Raw genomic sequence first — 20,352 nt, 5'->3', positions numbered from 1 at the left:
CTATCCCCTGCCGGAGTTAAACTAAAAGAATTTTTGGAAAAAAAACAGATTTTTGAAAATTTTGGGACTTCGAAAATTTTTGCGTTAAGTTTTTGGTGCAAGTGTTGAAAGATATTAATACAGCACTTCATAATTGTACTAGGGTGCTGATAATTGGTAATAGACTCCCTTTTGAGTTGAACTATCCCCTGCCAGAGTTAAACTAAAAGATTTTTTTGGGAAAAAACCAGAATTTTCAAATTTTTGGACTTAGAATATTTCTGCGTTAAGTTTTTGGTGCAAGTGTTGAAAGGTATTAATACATCACTTTATAATTGTACTAGGGTGCTGATAGTTGGTAATAAACTCCCTCTTGGGTTAAACTATCCCCTGCCGTAGTTAAACTAAAAGATTTTTTTTTGGGAAATAACCAGAATTTTCAAATTTTTGGACTTAGAATATTTCTGCGTTAAGTTTTTGGTGCAAGTGTTAAGAGGTTTTAATACATCACTATATAATTGTACAAGGGTGATGATATTTGGCAATAGAGTCCCTATGGAGTAAGACAATCCCTTCCTGGAGTAAAACTTAAAAAAAAAAATGGATTTTTTCTTTTAAAATCTGTGTTTTTTTGTTTTTGTTTTTCAAATCTTTGGACTTTGTGTTAAGTTTATATTGTGAGTGTTGAAAGGCATAGTAATATATGCTATTAGGTTCCCTGTGGGGGTTAAACTATCCCTTTCCTGAGTTAAACTGAAATATTTTTTTGAGGAAAAAACACATTTAAAAAATTTTTTTGTGCAAATGTTGAAAGCTTTTAACACATCACTTTATGATTGTACTAGGGTGCTGATATTTGGTAAAAGAGTCCCTATGGAGGCACACTATCCTTTCTTGGGGTGAAACTGAATATAAAACAATATGAAAACGTCACAATAGACAATTTATACCGGTCCACATTTTTCAAGGGAGACAACTCTCATTAGGATATGTTGTCAAACAATTGAAGAAATATGTCCAAAAGCAATTACATTTGTGTTTAATATCTTCATTTAATCTACAACAGCATAGCTTGTCTCCCAAATGTTTGTCAATATATAATTTATATATATATAAATTGGTATGGTTTTGAAAATTGCATGAATTCACAAAACATAATCTTATCTGATCAAGTAAACAATATAAATGTTATTAATGCAATTTGCGAAACCATTCCAATTAATATATTTTAATTATTTATTGACAAACATTTGCGAGACGAGCTATGCTGTTCTCCAACAGCTCTTGTTTTACTGCTAGATCTCAAAAAGTACTGAAGGAATTTTTCTCAAATTTTATATATAAGTTTCTCTTGGTCCCTTGTTATGCATATTGCATTTTGGGACCGATCAGAGAACAACATGGCCGACAGGTGGCCATCTTGTATTTTGACAATTTTTCCCTATTAGAATGATCAATGTATCAGATTTTGAAGCGGTCTATTCTACCATATATATCCTTATATCCTTATAATGCATCAATATATTTCTGTTTCAAGGACATCTCAAACAATTTCATCAAATCGTCTGGTGCCGAGGCTATAGCTGAGATGTTGGAGGTGAATACAACACTGAAGACAATATCTCTGTCAGGTAAGTACATGGCCGTACTTTTCTGAGGTAGATTACCTTATCTTTCTCAGGTAAATATATCAAGGTAATTACTAATTTTTCTGGTAAATATTAACCATCTCAGGTGTACATTACAATTACCAATTTTCTCTGGTAAAATGAAAATCATATTGATCAATGGTGACTTAGAGAAAAGCCTTAGAATGAATATTTCACATTTAAGTGTATATATTGCTTATCTTAGGAAACCAGCTCAGTGACAAAGATGCCTTACTGTTCGTTGATGCCCTGAAGAGCAACATATCTCTGACCTCACTCGACTTCAGCAATAACAACTTTGGGGAGATGGCAGGTGTCTATATAGGGGGCGCTCTGGTAAGTTTCAGTACTATATAGGGGGCGCTCTGGTAAGTTTATTAGTACTGTATGGGGGTGCTCTGGTAAGTTTCAGTACTATATAGGGGGTGCTCTGGTAAGTTTCAGTACTATATAGGGGGCGCTCTGGTAAGTTTATAAGTACTGTATGGGGGTGCTCTGGTAAGTTTCAGTACTGTATGGGGGTGCTCTGGTAAGTTTCAGTACTATATAGGGGGCGCTCTGGTAAGTTTATAAGTACTGTATGGGGTGCTCTGGTAAATTTTAGTACTACAAACATGTAGATAGAGGGCGTTGTGGTAAATCTGAGTACTGTATAGATATGTAGAGCTGTGGTAACTAAAGTCTTAGTACTATATACATGTAGATAGAGGGAGCTCTAGTTCTTTACAGATAGAGGGAGCTTCGAGATAGAGGGAGCTCCGATAAGTCTTAGTTCTTTACAGATAGAGTGAGCTCCGATAAATCTTAGTTCTTTACAGATAGACTGAGCTGCAATAAATCTTAGTTCTTTACAGATAGACTGAGCTCCTATAAGTCTTAGTTCTTTACAGATAGAGGGAGCTCCAATAGGAGATAGAGGGAGCTCTTATAAGTCTTAGTTCTCTACAGATAGAGGGAGCTCCAATAGGAGATAGAGGGAGCTCTTATAAGTCTTAGTTCTCTACAGATAGAGGGAGCTCCAATAGGAGATAGAGGGAGCTCTGATAAGTCTTAGTTCTTTACAGATAGAGGGAGCTCTGATAAGTCTTAGTTCTTTACAGATAGAGGGAGCTCTGGTAAATCTTAGTTCTTTACAGATAGAGGGAGCTCTGGTAAATCTTAGTTCTTTACAGATAGAGGGAGCTCCGATAAGTCTTAGATCTTTACAGATAGAAGGAGCTCCAATAGCAGATAGAGGGAGCTCCGATGTGAGATAGGAGGAGCTCCGATAAGTCTTAGTTCTTTACAGATAGAGGGAGCTCTGATAAATCTTAGTACTACATGTCTAGGGGGTACTGTTGTAAATCTTAGTACTACATGTCTAGGGGGTACTGTTGTAAATCTTAGTACTACATGTATAGGGGGCGCTCTGGTAAATCTTAGTACTACATGTATAGGGGGCGCTCTGGTACATCTTAGTACTACATGTATAGGGGGTACTGTTGTAAATCTTAGTACTACATGTATAGGGGGCACTCTGGTAAATCTTAGTACTACATGTATAGGGGGCGCTCTGGTAAATCTTAGTACTACATGTATAGGGGGCGCTCTGGTAAATCTTAGTACTACATGTCTAGGGGGTACTGTTGTAAATCTTAGTACTACATGTCTAGGGGGTACTGTTGTAAATCTTAGTACTACATGTATAGGGGGCGCTCTGGTTGATCTTAGTACTACATGTATAGGGGGCGCTCTGGTTGATCTTAGTACTACATGTATAGGGGGCTCTCTGGTTAATCTTAGTACTACATGTATAGGGGGCGCTCTGGTAAATCTTAGTACTACATGTATAGGGGGCGCTCTGGTTGATCTTAGTACTACATGTATAGGGGGCGCTCTGGTTAATCTTAGTACTACATGTATAGGGGGCGCTCTGGTAAATCTTAGTTCTACATGTATAGGGGGCGCTCTGGTAAATCTTAGTACTACATGTATAGGGGGCGCTCTGGTAAATCTTAGTTCTACATGTATAGGGGGCGCTCTTGTAAATCTTAGTACTACATGTATAGGGAGCGCTCTGGTTGATCTTAGTACTACATGTATAGGGGGCGCTCTGGTTGATCTTAGTACTACATGTATAGGGGGCGCTCTGGTTGATCTTAGTACAACATATATTGGGGCGATCTGGTAAATCTTATTGCAATATTTTGGATGCTCCAGTACATGTATATCTTAATAATAAACAGACGGTCTCCGTCACACTGACAGAACACTGGCTATAGTCTGAAATGGAACCCTGATATTATACATAGCAATACATGTATCTGATGAAGTCAAGTAGACAGTGGCCAATAACTAATTAACAAACTAAATATCTTAATGATCTGTTAAATCTGAGGCCTTTTGTGTTAGTGTGACTATGTATAGTCTTGATGTTTTAATTCTTATTTAATTTAATTAGGGAACACTCTGGTATACAAAATTCATTATTTCAAGAACACCATTGTTTTATTATGTACCAGTATTTTTTTGTACCTTTGTATCCCCTGACCATTAATATGTTTTTTTTTTTTTTTATTTTCAGGCAGTAAATGATAGCTTGCATGACCTTGACCTCAGTTGGAATTCTATAAGAGGAAAAGGAGCCATAGCTGTAGCAGACGCATTAAATGTATGTATTACATATCTCATATGAACCTTTAAGGTGTTCAGTACAAATGTACCAGCCAATTCAATCTCCCTATTGTTATTGGTTTGAAACTGAAACTCTTTGTTTTCAACCTTAATTTTTTATGCAATCTTTAACTTAAATTTTTAGAATCCATAGTTTCAAAATTACAGTTAGCCTACCAGAGAGAGAGGTTAAAGGTATCAGCTAGTCAAAAAATGTCTTTAAGTACTTTTGTAGGACTTGGAAGTTTGAAAAAAAACAGTATTTTAAATATATAATTGGTTCATTACTTCAGAAAAACAACACTTTGGAGGTATTAGATCTGGCCTGGAATGGTTTTGGGGTGGCTGGGGCCTCTGCCCTACAACAAGCCATCAGGGTGAACACCAAGCTTAAGGTGCTGGATCTCAGGTAAGCTTGAGCTCTTTATTGAGTCACAAACTTAAGGTGCTGGATCTCAGGTAAGCTTGAGCTCTTTATTGAGACACAAACTTAAGGTGCTGGATCTCAGGTAAGCTTGAGCTCTTTATTGAGTCACAAACTTAAGGTGCTGGATCTCAGGTAAGCTTGAGCTCTTTATTGAGTCACAAACTTAAGGTGCTGGATCTCAGGTAAGCTTGAGCTCTTTATTGAGACACAAACTTAAGGTGCTGGATCTCAGGTAAGCTTGAGCTCTTTATTGAGTCACAAACTTAAGCTGCTAGATCTCAGGTAAGCTTGAACTCTTTATTGAGTCACAAACTTAAGGTGCTGGATCTCAGATAAGCTTGAGCTCTTTATTGAGTCACAAACTTAAGGTGCTGGATCTCAGGTAAGCTTGAGCTCTTTATTGAGTCACAAACTTAAGCTGCTAGATCTCAGGTAAGCTTGAACTCTTTATTGAGTCACAAACTTAAGGTGCTGGATCTCAGATAAGCTTGAGCTCTTTATTAAGTCACAAACTTAAGGTGCTGGATCTCAGGTAAGCTTGAGCTCTTTATTGAGACACAAACTTAAGGTGCTGGATCTCAGGTAAGCTTGAGCTCTTTATTGAAACACAAACTTACGGTGCTGGATCTCAGGTAAGCTTGAGCTCTTTATTGAGTCACAAACTTAAGGTGCTGGATCTCAGGTAAGCTTGAGCTCTTTATTGAGTCACAAACTTAAGCTGCTAGATCTCAGGTAAGCTTGAGCTCTTTATTGAGTCACAAACTTAAGGTGCTGGATCTCAGATAAGCTTGAGCTCTTTATTGAGTCACAAACTTAAGGTGCTGGATCTCAGGTAAGCTTGAGCTCTTTATTGAGACACAAACTTAAGGTGCTGGATCTCAGATAAGCTTGAGCTCTTTATTGAGTCACAAGATTAAGGTGCTGGATCTCAGGTAAGCTTGAGCTCTTTATTGAGACACAAACTTAAGGTGCTGGATCTCAGGTAAGCTTGAGCTCTTTATTGAGTCACAAACTTAAGGTGCTGGATCTCAGGTAAGCTTGAGCTCTTTATTGAGTCACAAACTCAAGACGCTGGACCTCAGATATCCTTTCTATAATTTTAAATTTTTAATCTTAAAAGATGCTTGACTCATGATATTAAACTGTTTAAAAGTTTCTGTATTTATCCTGGAATAAGCCAAGGGAGACAATTACACATAACCTCTGACTTAAGTCAGGGGTGGGCTTATTACAGGACAATAAAATATCATTTGCATGGACTTATTGCCTGGCCAATAAGGCATACCAAAGGGAAACATAGCCGAGAATTAAATGTGTGATTTACAGCTGGAGGATCTGAACCTTTTAGTTATTGTATACCACAATGGTGGATGGTGCTTCATCAAATTTTCGTGGTGGGATTAAATCACACAGTGTCGGTTAGGAGGATATATTGTCAGAGCTCCAGGAATGAAAGAATAAAGAAAACCAAAAAGATAGATAGAGATTGAATAATGAATTTAAAGAAAAGCCATCATGTGATTCCGTCAACACTCTTTAGGAACTTTCTTACATAATAACAAATCTGACCAAGAAGGAAAAATTCCTTAGCTTCAAATATTCCATAGGGAAAGATAACATATTTTAAATAAATTTCCTTGTTTTTTTACTTTGTAATTTGTAGTGAAGGAATATGGCCAGAATCATTTCTTTAGATTGAAAACAATCCTTTTATAGAATGTATCATTTTAAGAAATATCTTTGAACTTTGCAGCAACAATCGACTGAACAAAGAGGCAGCCAAACATCTCTGTACGGGGATCAGTCAAAACTTCGGCCTCGAGACATTGCTGGTATGTTCAAACATACTAGTAGGGTAGCTTTAGATATTTTAATGAAGAAAAATGAAAAGATATGAAAAGATATTGAATTTTTTTTTTTTCTGAAATTAATTCTTTTTTTTTCTTCAAAACTTTCAATACAGCACATGAGCATTACAATACATAGATAGCATTTCATATGAATACCTGCATATATTGCGAACATCATGAAAATAAAAGTAATTATCTTTCAGTAATTTTAGTGTTTTTAGACTTACTTATGACAGAAAATTAATTTAAGAAAAAATATCTTTCTTTTTTATGTGACACATTATCAAAGTGTTCCAGGCATAAAAATAAAAACCTAAACATTTACTACAATTATTTGTTGCCTCAGATTTTCACCTAGTCTGTAACATGCTATAGGATAAAGCTGTCTTTCCTTTCCAGTTGAACCTCAATCCTCTGGCAGACGACGGTATAGAACTCATTCTACAGGGCTTAGCACAACAGCAAAGTTTACGCTACATTTCACTTGAGGTAAGATACATCACTACTAGTGATTCAAACACGAAAACAAAAAACTAATAAAAAACAGACATGATTAACATGTATCCTCTCAGTGTTTGCACTGTGTTTAATGTATGTTACCAATTATTAAAAAAATGTTTGAATAAAGTTAAAAAATGAAAGCAAACACAATCTTGCCATACAGATCAAAAATAGAAACTAATAAACAAAATTATGTCGTGTGGTTGAGACCAGCTGGTTTAATTGGATACAAGTAAAGAAGAGTTATCCCCCTTGACTGATAAAAACGACACATAAAGAGGGTTTATTGTTTTGTCTTGTTACCTATTCAACCTGCTACATCAAAGAAATCTTCGCTGTATTAGGAGGATCAGGAAATTTACATTGTCCTCAAACCTGAATGACTTATATTGATATAACCGACAAGGAGAACAGCATCGAGATGTGTGGTACAGGGATGTGTGGTATTAATATTGAGAATGATGTGATGATATAATACTTTGTTTTTACTTCTTCTCCCTAAGTAAGAGGCCTAAGCTCATGATATTGGGCTAGTAGCATGCTTGGATTGGAGGAAAGGCTACAAAGTTTGTTCAAATCAATGACCTTGTCCTACCTTCAAGGTCACAGGGTTCAAATGTATTAAAATCTTTAAATGATTTCTTTTCAGTAACCAAAGGGCCCATAGCAATGATATTGGGCCAGTACCATCCTGGGAGAAAGGGCTATCATATTTGTTCAAATGAATGACCTTGACCTACTGTTGAAGGTCACAGGGGTCAATTATGTCAAAATCTTTAAACCCTTTAAACTTTATTCTTATAAAGTAAGAGGCCCAGAGTCATGATATTGGGCCAGTAAGCATGTGGTATGAAGGGCTACCATATCTGTTCATATGAATGACCATGACCATGACCATGCCACAAAGGTCAAATGTGTTGAATTGTTTTAATTACTTCTCAATAACCAAAAGGCTCCAGGGTCATGATACTGGAACAACTGCATACTTTGATAACCGACTGAAAAATTTGTTCAATGTAGTGACCTTGACCTGCCTTCAAGGTCACACTAGTCAAATGTGTTAAATTCTTAATTTAAAAACAAAATCTATTGGTATGTATTTCAGAACTCAGGTGACTGTTTAGGCCCATGGGTCTCTTGTTTTTTTAAGACTTTTTTCCTATTTCCAATATTCTTTTGGAATTTCTACCTGTTAAATGTTTAATCACACAATACCATATGTGACGTTCTTTTATCAGAGAGAGATAATGACATTTTTATTTTACTGTTGTCATCAATGTTGCAGAACTGTGGGGTAAGTTTCCTGTGTGATGGTCACAATGGCTTCACAGAGTGTAGTGTTTGGGGATGTTGCATGGACATTTTAATTGATATGTACTCGTGTTTTGATTGTTATTAGTACAGTGTATGATAACATCTAATCTTTGGGTCTTTTTGTCAATCTTTCTGATAGATTATAATAGTTAAAATATTAACTTGAATCTTGTGACAAAAAAAGTTATGATAAGGATACCAGGTACCTAGCAGTATTTTGAAGGTTGGAAATAAATGATAAAGATAGAAATGATTTGATATATATTAACATTGATAAGATATTTTTGCAAGAAAAATCGTCAAAATGGTATAATAAAAAAAAAATCAACTGGAAACTTAATATAAAAACTAGATTTTTTTTATACATGCATGACATAGAAGAAAGAGTGAAAATTTGAAATTAATGAATTAATCTTGGTTTGATTTTTCAAAGTTGTTTTTTTTTGTGTATTTTATTTGTTTTTTTTTTGCATGATTTGTGTGCATGTGCATGATGTTAATCATAAGCTAAAGGTAATACATGATACATTGTCCACCTAAATAAGTAACATACCTGGATCCTTGTATTAAAGGTAATACATGATACTTAGTCCACCTTAATTAGTAACACACCTGGATCCTTGCATTAAAGGTAATACATGGTATATAGTACACCTTAATTAGTAACACACCTGGATCCTTGTATTAAAGGTAATACATGGTACATATTCCACCTTAATTAGTAAAACACCTGGATCCTTGTATTAAAGGTAATACATGATACATAGTCCACCTTAATTAGTAACACACCTGGATCCTTGTATTAAAGGTAATACATGATACACCTTAATTAGTAACACACCTGGATCCTTGTATTAAAGGTATTACATGGTACACCTTAATTAGTAACACACCTGGATCCTTGTATTAAAGGTAATACATGATACACCTTAATTAGTAACACACCTGGATCCTTGTATTAAAGGTATTACATGGTACACCTTAATTAGTAACACACCTGGATCCTTGTATTAAAGGTAATACATGGTACACCTTAATTAGTAACACACCTGGATCCTTGTATTAAAGGTATTACATGGTACACCTTAATTAGTAACACACCTGGATCCTTGTATTAAAGGTAATACATAGAACATAGTCCACCTTAATTAGTAACACACCTGGATCATTGTATTAAAGGTATTACATGGTACACCTTAATTAGTAACACACCTGGATCCTTGTATTAAAGGTAATACATAGAACATAGTCCACCTTAATTAGTAACACACCTGGATCATTGTATTAAAGGTATTACATGGTACACCTTAATTAGTAACACACCTGGATCCTTGTATTAAAGGTAATACATGATACATAGTCCACCTTAATTAGTAACACACCTGGATCCTTTTATTAAAGGTAATACATGGTACACCTTAATTAGTAACACACCTGTATCCTTGTATTAAAGGTAATACATGGTACATAGTCCACCTTAATTAGTAACACACCTGGATCCTTGTATTAAAGGTATTACATGGTACACCTTAATTAGTAACACACCTGGATCCTTGTATTAAAGGTAATACATGGTACACCTTAATTAGTAACACACCTGGATCCTTGTATTAAAGGTAATACATAGTCCACCTTAATTAGTAACACACCTGGATTGTTGTTTTAAGTTAATAACATATGTCTACCATTAAGCGCCCTGGCAGCTTTGTAATCTAAGGAAATCAAAATAGTTGAGAATCTTGAGAAAAATTGCCATCATATATTTTTCACGGCTAAGTATATAAAGTAGGGGGAAATGATAGGTCCATTGAACCAGAAAAGGGATAGGGGCGTTCATATTAGGAATATGTTGGTAAACATAGCATAAAACTTAGAAAGTACCACACCAGCCCTTAAATTCTATATCAATGGGTCGCTAATGAGATGTATACGATATATAATATTAACTGTACATGTTTTGTTAAATAGCTTGATGCTGGTTACAATTGACATGAAAGCATAAAATAATATTTAAAACTGAATGTTGCTTGACCTTTTTGTTTGGAATCTAACAGATTGATGAGGTTTGTGTGAGTGTTGTTTTAACAGATCCTAATATTACTGTTGACATTACAGAATAAGTTAAAGTGGAATACTATTATCTCCAGGACACAATGGAATACTGTACATTAAAATGGAGTCCGGCCTTGCATTGTAGATCATATTGGGTTGTCTGAAGCACTTTAGTAATTAGTTTAGTGAAAGGGTAAATCAATTTTTAGTCTAATGGCTGGTAGTCTTGTTATAACCAAACATAGTCAAATGCATGATTCATTGAATCTAGTTGCTCAATACTCAATAAAAAATTGACATTTATTTGGTATTTTCTACTCATTTGCAATAGTTTTCATCAGTTATTTGAGAAATTCAATTACTCTGTTTGTTCACATTCAAAAGTTTCATATTTTGAGTATGTGTTAAAGTACAAGACTTTTGCTTTTTTTTTTATCTAAGTAAGTTTTTATCAATAATTTTGATCTACAGTGAAACCTGACTTTACTGACATGCTGTGGGACTGAGTCAGTGTGCTGATAAAGTCGGAAATAACAGTGGAGCATGTCACCATTCAGATGGATATGGTCAGATTGTACAGGATGTCATTATAATCAGTGGTCGGTAAAGGCAGGTTTCACTGTATAATATATTCTCCCCTAAATGACATGAAAGTATTTGCTCAGACTTAATTGAATACTACTGCTCAGAGTTTGGGCCTGGGCATCAATCTATATAGACTCTTTATTATGATATTGATATAAAGAGATTTTTTTTTTTTTATGTTTTTAGGATATAAGGTAAAACGTTTCAGTAGATGAAGAAATACATGATTCAGGTTTATCTAAGTGTTTTATTGTAATCTAGTAAAACATGACTGATATAAGTTGTTTTAAATTTCAGGAGATGAATGTGAACCCTGCCAACTACAAGAAGATCAAGGAGATAGAAGAATCCAGGGATATCAGCATCCTCCATGGTGGAATGGGAGGATATCAGAGATACTCCGTAAGTTGTATCTGATACTTTCTTGAGATATGTTCCATCATATGATTGTCATCATATCTATATTTTTTAGACACATTCTTACAAAAATAAATCCATATTACTGTCATTGTATTGAAATGTTTCATATGCTTTAAATTGTGTTTTTGAAGTCCCAGGAAAGTGTCCTGCGTGTCCTGTCACGGTTTCTTCGGGAGCACCGGTCACAGCTCACCGAAGCATGCAATCTACAGGACAAGGACAAGAGTGGAATTCTATCTACAGACGAACTCAAGGTCGCCTTCAGGGAGGCAGGACTCCGACTCACTAATGTAAGTTAGAGTGAACTTCAGGGAGGCAGGACTCCAACTCACTAATGTAAGTTAGAGTGAACTTCAGGGAGGCAGGACTCTGACTCACTAATGTAAGTTAGAGTGAACCTCAGGGAGTCAGGACTCAAAGTCACTAATGTAAGTTAGAGTGAACTTCAGGGAGGCAGGACTCTGTTTCACTAATGTAAGTTAGAGTGAACTTCAGGGAGACAGGACTCCAACTCACTAATGTAAGTTAGTGGGAACTTCAGGGAGGCAGGACACCGCCTCACTAATGTAAGTTAGAGTGAACTTCAGGGAGTCAGGACTCCGACTCACTAATGTAAGTTAGTGGGAACTTCAGGGAGGCAGGACACCGCCTCACTAATGTAAGTTAGAGTGAACTTCAGGGAGTCAGGACTCCGACTCACTAATGTAAGTTAGAGTGAACTTCAGGGAGGCAGGACTCCGACTCACTAATGTAAGTTAGAGTGAACTTCAGGGAGTCAGGACTCTGTCTCACTAATGTAAGTTAGAGTGAACTTCAGGGAGTCGGGACTCTGTCTCACTAATGTAAGCTAGTGTGAACTTCAGGGAGTCGGGACTCCAACTCACTAATGTAAGTTAGAGTGAACTTCAGGGAGGCAGGACACCGCCTCACTAATGTAAGTTAGAGTGAACTTCAGGGAGGCAGTACTCCGACTCACTAATGTAAGTTAGAGTGAACTTCAGGGAGGCAGGACTCCAACTCACTAATGTAAGTTAGAGTGAACTTCAGGGAGGCAGGACTCTGACTCACTAATGTAAGTTAGAGTGAACCTCAGGGAGTCAGGACTCAAAGTCACTAATGTAAGTTAGAGTGAACTTCAGGGAGGCAGGACTCCAACTCACTAATGTAAGTTAGTGGGAACTTCAGGGAGGCAGGACACCGACTCACTAATGTAAGTTAGAGTGAACTTCAGGGAGACAGGACTCCAACTCACTAATGTAAGTTAGTGGGAACTTCAGGGAGGCAGGACACCGCCTCACTAATGTAAGTTAGAGTGAACTTCAGGGAGTCAGGACTCTGTTTCACTAATGTAAGTTAGAGTGAACTTCAGGGAGGCAGGACTCTGACTCACTAATGTAAGTTAGAGTGAACTTCAGGGAGGCAGGACTCTGTTTCACTAATGTAAGTTAGAGTGAACTTCAGGGAGGCAGGACTCCGACTCACTAATGTAAGTTAGAGTGAACTTCAGGGAGTCAGGACTCTGTCTCACTAATGTAAGTTAGAGTGAACTTCAGGGAGTCGGGACTCTGTCTCACTTATGTAAGCTAGTGTGAACTTCAGGGAGGCAGGACTCCAACTCACTAATGTAAGTTATAGTGAACTTCAGGGAGGCAGGACTCCGACTCACTAATGTAAGTTAGAGTGAACTTCAGGGAGACAGGACTCCGACTCACTAATGTAAGTTAGAGTGAACCTCAGGGAGTCGTGACTCTGACTCACTAATGTAAGTTAGAGTGAACTTCAGGGAGGCAGGACTCCGACTCACTAATGTAAGTTATAGTGAACTTCAGGGAGGCAGGACTCCGACTCACTAATGTAAGTTAGAGTGAACTTCAGGGAGGCAGGACTCTGACTCACTAATGTAAGTTTGAGTGAACTTCAGGGAGGCAGGACTCCAACTCACTAGTGTAAGTTAGTGAACTTCAGAGAGGCAGGACTCCGACTCACTAATGTAAGTTAGAGTGAACTTCAGGGAGGCAGGACTCTGACTCACTAATGTAAGTTAGAGTGAACTTCAGGGAGGCATGACTCCAACTCACTAATGTAAGTTAGAGTGAACTTCAAGGAGGCAGGACTCCGACTCACTAATGTAAGTTAGAGTGAACTTCAGGGAGGAAGGACTCTGACTCACTAATGTAAGTTAGAGTGAACTTCAGGGAGGCATGACTCCGACTCACTAATGTAAGTTTGAGTGAACTTCAGGGAGACAGGACTCTGATTTACAAATGTAATCAATATTTTTATACTACATAAGAAATGAAATATGTTTATGTTAATTTTCATTTCTGTTTACAGAAGCAGTTGAGCTTGCTGATAGATGACATTGACTCACGACATACAGGAAGTGTACAATACGGGTGAGTTAACAATGATAGTTAGATGATCGGGAAAAACACCACCTAAACTTAACCCTGATTTATTGTTGTCCTGTTAACATCACTCTGTGATAGAAAGTGCTGATAATTAAGTTTTTAAGACCTTACTAGGCCTCTGTTACTGTTTTATGAAACTTGACATATACATTTGGTCTCTGCTTTTGTCATGATGGTATAGATATTGCTAGATTTTGTACTGTAGTATCAAGGTCATGTGTCACGAATGTAGGTCAACATCACTATTTTTAGTCCCCTACCAGTGAAACCATGGAGGCCAACATGTTTCCTGTCTGTCTGTCTGTCTTGTACGTATACATAATGCCAAACTTCATTCCTCAAGGGATTTTGATGAAACTTCATACAATGATAAAGGACCATGATATTTCAGACAAGTTTGAGTTTCAAGGTTTTAGGGTCAAGGTCACTGTTACTATTTTTAACAGGGGTCATAGGGGGCATGTATTGCTATAGCAATAGCCAGAATGTCTTTTTAGAAACTAACTTGATTGTCATCGATGTCCAGTGCAAAAAGAAGTAGTTTTAAATCTCTTATTGTTATCTGCATCAAATTCTGATTTCAAGGTCGTAAAGGTTACTGTTACTATTTTTAGAAACTTGCAATTCATGTCATCAAGATCCTGTAAACTACTATGAATACCTTGTTTTGTGCATGGTTTGAAGCATTGTTTATTTCTAGTGAGTAATGTAATGCTGCTTGTTTACAATCTTTGTTTTTGTTTACTTACACTTTGTAATTCCTGGTTTTTTTTCTCTTGTATAGTGACATTCTCAGTGGGAAAGCATTAGGTGAATTCTATAACAGGAAGCCCTCCGTGAATGCCACAGTAGCCACAACCTACAGTTCTAGACCACGCAGTGGCCACAGCAGCTATGGACAACATGTCACAGTGGCCTAACTTGATCACCCGATAACATAACATGTCACAGTGGCCTAACCTAGTCAGCTGGCAAAAAAATGTCACATTGCCTAAATAAGTCACTGGACAACATGTCACTGCAGCCTCAATTAGTCACCTGACCACATGTCTTGGTGGCTTAACTCAGTCACCTGACAACATGTGTTGATGGCATATCTAAGTCACCTGACAACATGTCTTGGTGGCATAACTAAGTCACCTGACAACATGTCTTGGTGGCATAACTAAGTCACCTAACAACATGACATGGTGGCCTAACTAAGTCACCTGACAACATGACATGGTGGCCTAACTAAGTCACCTGACAACATGTCTTGGTGGCCTAACTAAGTCACCTAACAACATGACATGGTGGCCTAACTAAGTCACCTGACAACATGTCTTGGTGGCATAACTAAGTCACCTGACAACATGTCTTGGTGGCCTAACTAAGTCACCTGACAACATGTCTTGGTGGCCTATCTTAGTCACCTGACAACATGTCTTGGTGGCCTAACTAAGTCACCTGACAACATGTCTTGGTGGCCTATCTTAGTCACCTGACAACATGTCTTGGTGGCCTATCTTAGTCACCTGACAACATGTCTTGGTGGCATAACTAAGTCACCTGACAACATGTCTTGGTGGCATAACTAAGTCACCTGACAACATGTCTTGGTGGCATAACTAAGTCACCTGACAACATGTCTTGGTGGCATAACTAAGTCACCTGACAACATGTCTTGGTGGCATAACTAAGTCACCTGACAACATGTCTTGGTGGCATAACTAAGTCACCTGACAACATGTCATGGTGGCCTAACTTAGTCACCTGACAACATGTCTTGGTGGCATAACTAAGTCACCTAACAACATGTCTTGGTGGCATAACTAAGTCACCTGACAACATGTCTTGGTGGCCTATCTAAGTCACCTGACAACATGTCTTGGTGGCATAACTAAGTCACCTGACAACATGTCTTGGTGGCCTATCTTAGTCACCTGACAACATGTCTTGGTGGCCTATCTTAGTCACCTGACAACATGTCTTGGTGGCCTATCTTAGTCACCTGACAACATGTCTTGGTGGCATAACTAAGTCACCTGACAACATGTCTTGGTGGTAAAACTTAGTCAGCAGACAACATGTTACTAACTAAGTCATGGTGTTATATTAATTCAGATCTTTATTGTGATAAAGACAATCTGTTTACTGATTGCCGACCTTAACTGTGATAATAGAATCTAAAAAATGGGCATGTTTAAATAGAAATGCTTGACAAATTTCATTGTTGTTATTTATAATCTTCAGCCTTAACCAGGCTTAGTATCAAATTGTGAAAGAAATTATATTTATAATATAGATATCAGCAGCTATTGTAACATCTCATTGCAGTTTTATCATTTATTGAAGTTATATCATTTGAAATTTATCTTAGAATTGATTCTTGTTCCAGTTATGTTGATAATGTATTAGTACAGAACCATTATACTAAACTGTTTAAAACATATGATAACTACTTCTACTCAATGCTGTTCATGTTTATTGCAAGAGTAATGTCCCTTCCCAAAGTTGTTTATGTATTTGGTTGGTTTTGTGGATGTCTTCCATTTGTTTGATAATCAGTGTTAAAAATGATTTGCCTCAATTCAATGATTCTTTGTTGATATTTTAGTTTTGTTTTGTTTATTTACCGTGAAGAATAGTTATGGTTTCATTAACACCAGTTGGAGAGTTATGCCTTAATTTCTGATTTCGAAAGTTGTTTGTGCAGAAAATATTTTGTTGATGTTTTTGAGATGCTTGTTTATCTATTTTTATTTTATTTTTTTCTCAAGGCATCCTACAATGTATCAGAAATCTCCCTGATGGCTGTACTCCTGTAGCCAAATATGGTTAAGGCTGAATTGCATTTCAATCTTGGAGTTTCGTCCCCTTCCAATTTTTCAAACGTCTTTTTTTTTTGTTAATATTTCCTTCATTTTCCTTCAGTTGTTTGATAATCAATGTCAATTTACTAAAATTGTGTTTTTGCGTTGTATTTGATTAAATGACTCCTGACAATTAACTCAAAAACATTGAGATATGTAGTGTAATTAATGACAACAGTAGCAGTGTTATGACCACTCTCATCAAAGTTAATGATGTCAAATGTAACTTATTCAAAATCTATATATTGATGAGCTGTGAATGTAAATCTTGGCTTAATTAACCAACACCCATTAAAATTATACAGCATCATTTAATCTCAAAGTATATATACTCACTGAGATAATGAGAGTTATATCAAAATTGATGAAATACATAGAACAAGAGACCTATTCACTAGGTAAATGAGAACTTTTGTGGTGTCGCCCACTTGGTATATCATATACCGCTAGCATATAGCAAAGTGAAATGATTCTAATAATAATAATGTATGGGAAAGTTATATCTTCAAACGTATGGAGTTGTTTCCCTTCGTACCTGTTTACTTTTCTGAAAACTACAAGATATTGTTAGGAAGGGAGATAACTCTTTCAGTGAGGTGATTTACAAATAGTACATACTGTAAGGAAAGGATGATGTTTGTTGGGTTTTTTTTTCTCGAAAACGTCTGGTAGAAAGTTGGAAAAAATATATAATGGATTTTTATTTATGCCAGAAAATAAATCTTACCAAAATGTCACATGGAATCTCATCACTTAATTATAAATATTACTCATTTACCTTTAATGATTGTTTCCAATTTTAGACTCTGTCATAAATGAGTTATACCTATATCTTTTATTATAGTGCCTCTGTGTGTATTGATACTCATTTCCTGTTCTGTTTTTTTTTCTTTTTCTTTTCTATCAATGAAATTCATTGAGGAAAGACTTTCAGCTTTAAGCTAGCTACAATTACAAATAATACGCATTTTTAGTGTCCGATCATTTTTTTTTTATATTTACATTTTGTGCACATGTATTTACCTTTTGTTGATATTGTTATGTATAAATCCCCATACAATCATACATGGATACATGTATTTTTAAGTATACAAGTTGTATATCACAATAGCTGCTATGTCCCATATATTCTATTATTTTCATTGGGAGTGTTAACCTTGTTGAAACTTAATTTTACATTGAAAATAAAGATGATGAGCACTCTGCTTCCCTGATGAGTGCTGTTCAATACCATTAAGGTATCCATCCTATGGTTCCCTACCGACACTACGGAACTGAATTCCTTACAGGGACGCTGAGCCTCCAACCGCCTGTTTTCTATTTTACATTGTGTGCATTTTATTGTACACCATTTTTGAATATTTATTTTTGAACTTCATTTACATGTTTAAGGGATTTCTTGCAAAAGCATATTACAGATATTGTTTTTTAATGAATAATTATTCATATATCTTTTTAATTATGTGACTATTTAATTATTTACTTTATATGCTTAGATAAACATGTGATTGTTTAATTGCTTATCCATTATATCAGATAAACAATATAATTATCCAATTATTAATTTTTATAGAAGAAATATAAGTATTTAATTAATATATATTTAATTATTTATTTTATTTACTGGTACAATGGTAAGCTAAATTCAAATACATGTAGTTTCATTTCTCCATTCTTTCCATGAATTCCAAAAACATGTGTATTTTCCCATTTAAATTGAGTGCTTTGCTTTAAACCAATGTTTCCATCACATGTTATACTATTTTGTTTGGTAGATCCCTTTGTCATAATGATATGATCATAATTTCATTGTTAGTTACATATTTTTGTTGCATTATTCACCATTTGTCAAAATAATCAGAATTTTTCTCTAATTTACTTACCAATATCAGTCAGTAGACAAATACAAACATTTTACGTATGGTACTTTTATTTTTTTTAAGCACAGAAAAAAAAACTTTTTTTTAGACTTTTCAGAACCTTGACAGCATTTCGTAGTACATATATGTAATAAAAGGAAGTGTCTTTACTAATTCTTTCTGATATAAAAGGCATTTTACCAACATATCACATTTGTAAAACAAATTTAAATATTCTCTATCCCCACAGTATACTGTAAAATTAAACCTATCAGCATAATACAATGTAGGTGTTTCAAACATTTTTACTTTACTGACAGTGTTTGTTATATTTATCGTTTGAAATGTTGTGGTTACTGGAAAGTTGTTTGGCTGTTATCAAAGAAGACACTATATACCTCATAATAATCGATGTGTTTTAGCAAAGTTTGTATGGCATTGAGTGGCTAGTCAGTGAAATAGTTTCACAGAAATGGAGTTTGTTTTTTAACACAGTGTGTGTTCTAGATTAAGAGGTATAATTACATTATAAGTCCCCTACCGGTGAGACCAAGGGGACTATAGGTTTCCTCCCCTTCCGTCTGTCCATGTGTCCGGCTGTGTCTGTCCGTCAGCCTGTCCACTCAGTTTTCTGCACTTTTCTCAGCCATGCTTCAAGGTTTGTTAGTGAAAGTTGGTAACTAACTTCAGTATGAGTAGCTTCCGATCAAAATCGAGTTTCAGTGTTTTTAGGTCAAGGTCAAGGTCACTGTTTATAGCGGAGTCAGGTAGGGGACTTGTATTGCTTTAGCTATACCCAGCATGCTTGTTTTTACTTATTCTGTTTTTTTAAGACTTAATTTGACCACATGGAGGTGATTTTGCCTTTCAACAATAGTACCTGGTGTAATGTTTTAAAAAAGTGTCAAAAGAAGAGAAACACAGTCACTCAATGTCTAACCATATTGTATGTATAACATCCTTGAAGGCTAGAGAAAATCAAAATTATTTGGTGATTCAAATATGATTTTTTTTCTGCCATTATGATCAAATTTGGATATTTTTGAAAACATGTTTGTTGGAAAATATTGCCCATTCTTTTTTACATTCCATATCTAAGAAATGATTGGTTAAAAGGGTATTATACAGTGACTTGTCATAGATAGTACTAGACTTAATTCCCTTGCTTCCTATATTGGAGAATATTTTGAATAATTTTCACAATATTTTATTCAAAAGTGTAAACAACATTTTGCTATTTCCTTTAAAAGTATTACAAACACAAAATGATCAAAGCATTATACATGTAAGTAATTATCAAGTATTTATTAGAATGATTTCAAGCACTGATTTGGGATAAAGTAAAGCTGTCTGACAGTTTCATTTTCATGCATCAATTTAGGGACCTCCTGGACATCGTTTTAGGACAAAATTTTTGTTACCTAAAATATACATATACAAGTTGTTTTCATCAGTTCGACCTCCAAAAAGAACCTGTACAAAAAACATGTTATTTAACGTTTTTGTGTGGAACTCTTTTGAGATAGTCACTTTTGGTGGGATACCTCCTTAAGTATTGTTGGAAAAGTGAGTAAGTAAACAATGGAATGGAGAACTGTTCCTTACTATAAAATCTGTTATTACAGGGATGTATGGTATGAGACTCATTATGAGACTCATTATGAGACTCATCAATATCCCCTGTTTGTATGTCAACTTTCAAGGTATAGGGTCATGTTGACTATAATATTAAATGGTTGTAGACTTTGGACCTAACATAAATATTGCAGATATGTTGAGCGAATTAAAATATTTTAAAGAA

General features: G+C 35.8%; 1 protein-coding gene across 2 annotated transcripts; it reads left to right on the top strand.

Moving 5' to 3' along the window:
* The first annotated feature begins 1,512 nt into the window (after positions 1–1,512).
* LOC117330551 (leucine-rich repeat-containing protein 74A-like) lies at positions 1,513–20,352 on the top strand. Of its 2 annotated transcripts, XM_033888943.1 has the most exons (11): positions 1,513–1,610; positions 1,834–1,964; positions 4,192–4,278; positions 4,574–4,689; positions 6,461–6,539; positions 6,957–7,046; positions 8,344–8,352; positions 11,307–11,411; positions 11,561–11,719; positions 13,764–13,825; positions 14,625–20,352. In XM_033888943.1, exons 1-11 carry the CDS (start codon positions 1,568–1,570, stop codon positions 14,758–14,760), a joined length of 1,017 nt encoding a protein of 338 aa, XP_033744834.1. In that variant the 5' UTR covers positions 1,513–1,567; the 3' UTR covers positions 14,761–20,352. The 2 variants fall into 2 exon arrangements, with proteins under 2 accessions (XP_033744834.1, XP_033744835.1); XM_033888944.1 differs by lacking the exon at positions 8,344–8,352.

Source organism: Pecten maximus, chromosome 7 (assembly GCF_902652985.1).
Source record: "Pecten maximus chromosome 7, xPecMax1.1, whole genome shotgun sequence".
Taxonomy (NCBI): Eukaryota; Metazoa; Mollusca; class Bivalvia; order Pectinida; family Pectinidae; genus Pecten; species Pecten maximus.
The sequence above is the reverse complement of the archived record's forward strand: the minus strand, read 5'-3'. Positions and strand labels throughout refer to the sequence as shown.

Excerpts from the sequence above, each read along its gene's own strand:
- LOC117330551 (XM_033888943.1), top strand. The coding sequence starts at position 1,568 with ATGTTGGAGGTGAATACAACACTGAAGACAATATCTCTGTCAG. Across the intron at positions 1,611-1,833 it reads GAAGACAATATCTCTGTCAG|GAAACCAGCTCAGTGACAAA; the intron begins GTAAGTACATGG and ends TGCTTATCTTAG. Across the intron at positions 11,412-11,560 it reads GAGGATATCAGAGATACTCC|TCCCAGGAAAGTGTCCTGCG; the intron begins GTAAGTTGTATC and ends GTGTTTTTGAAG.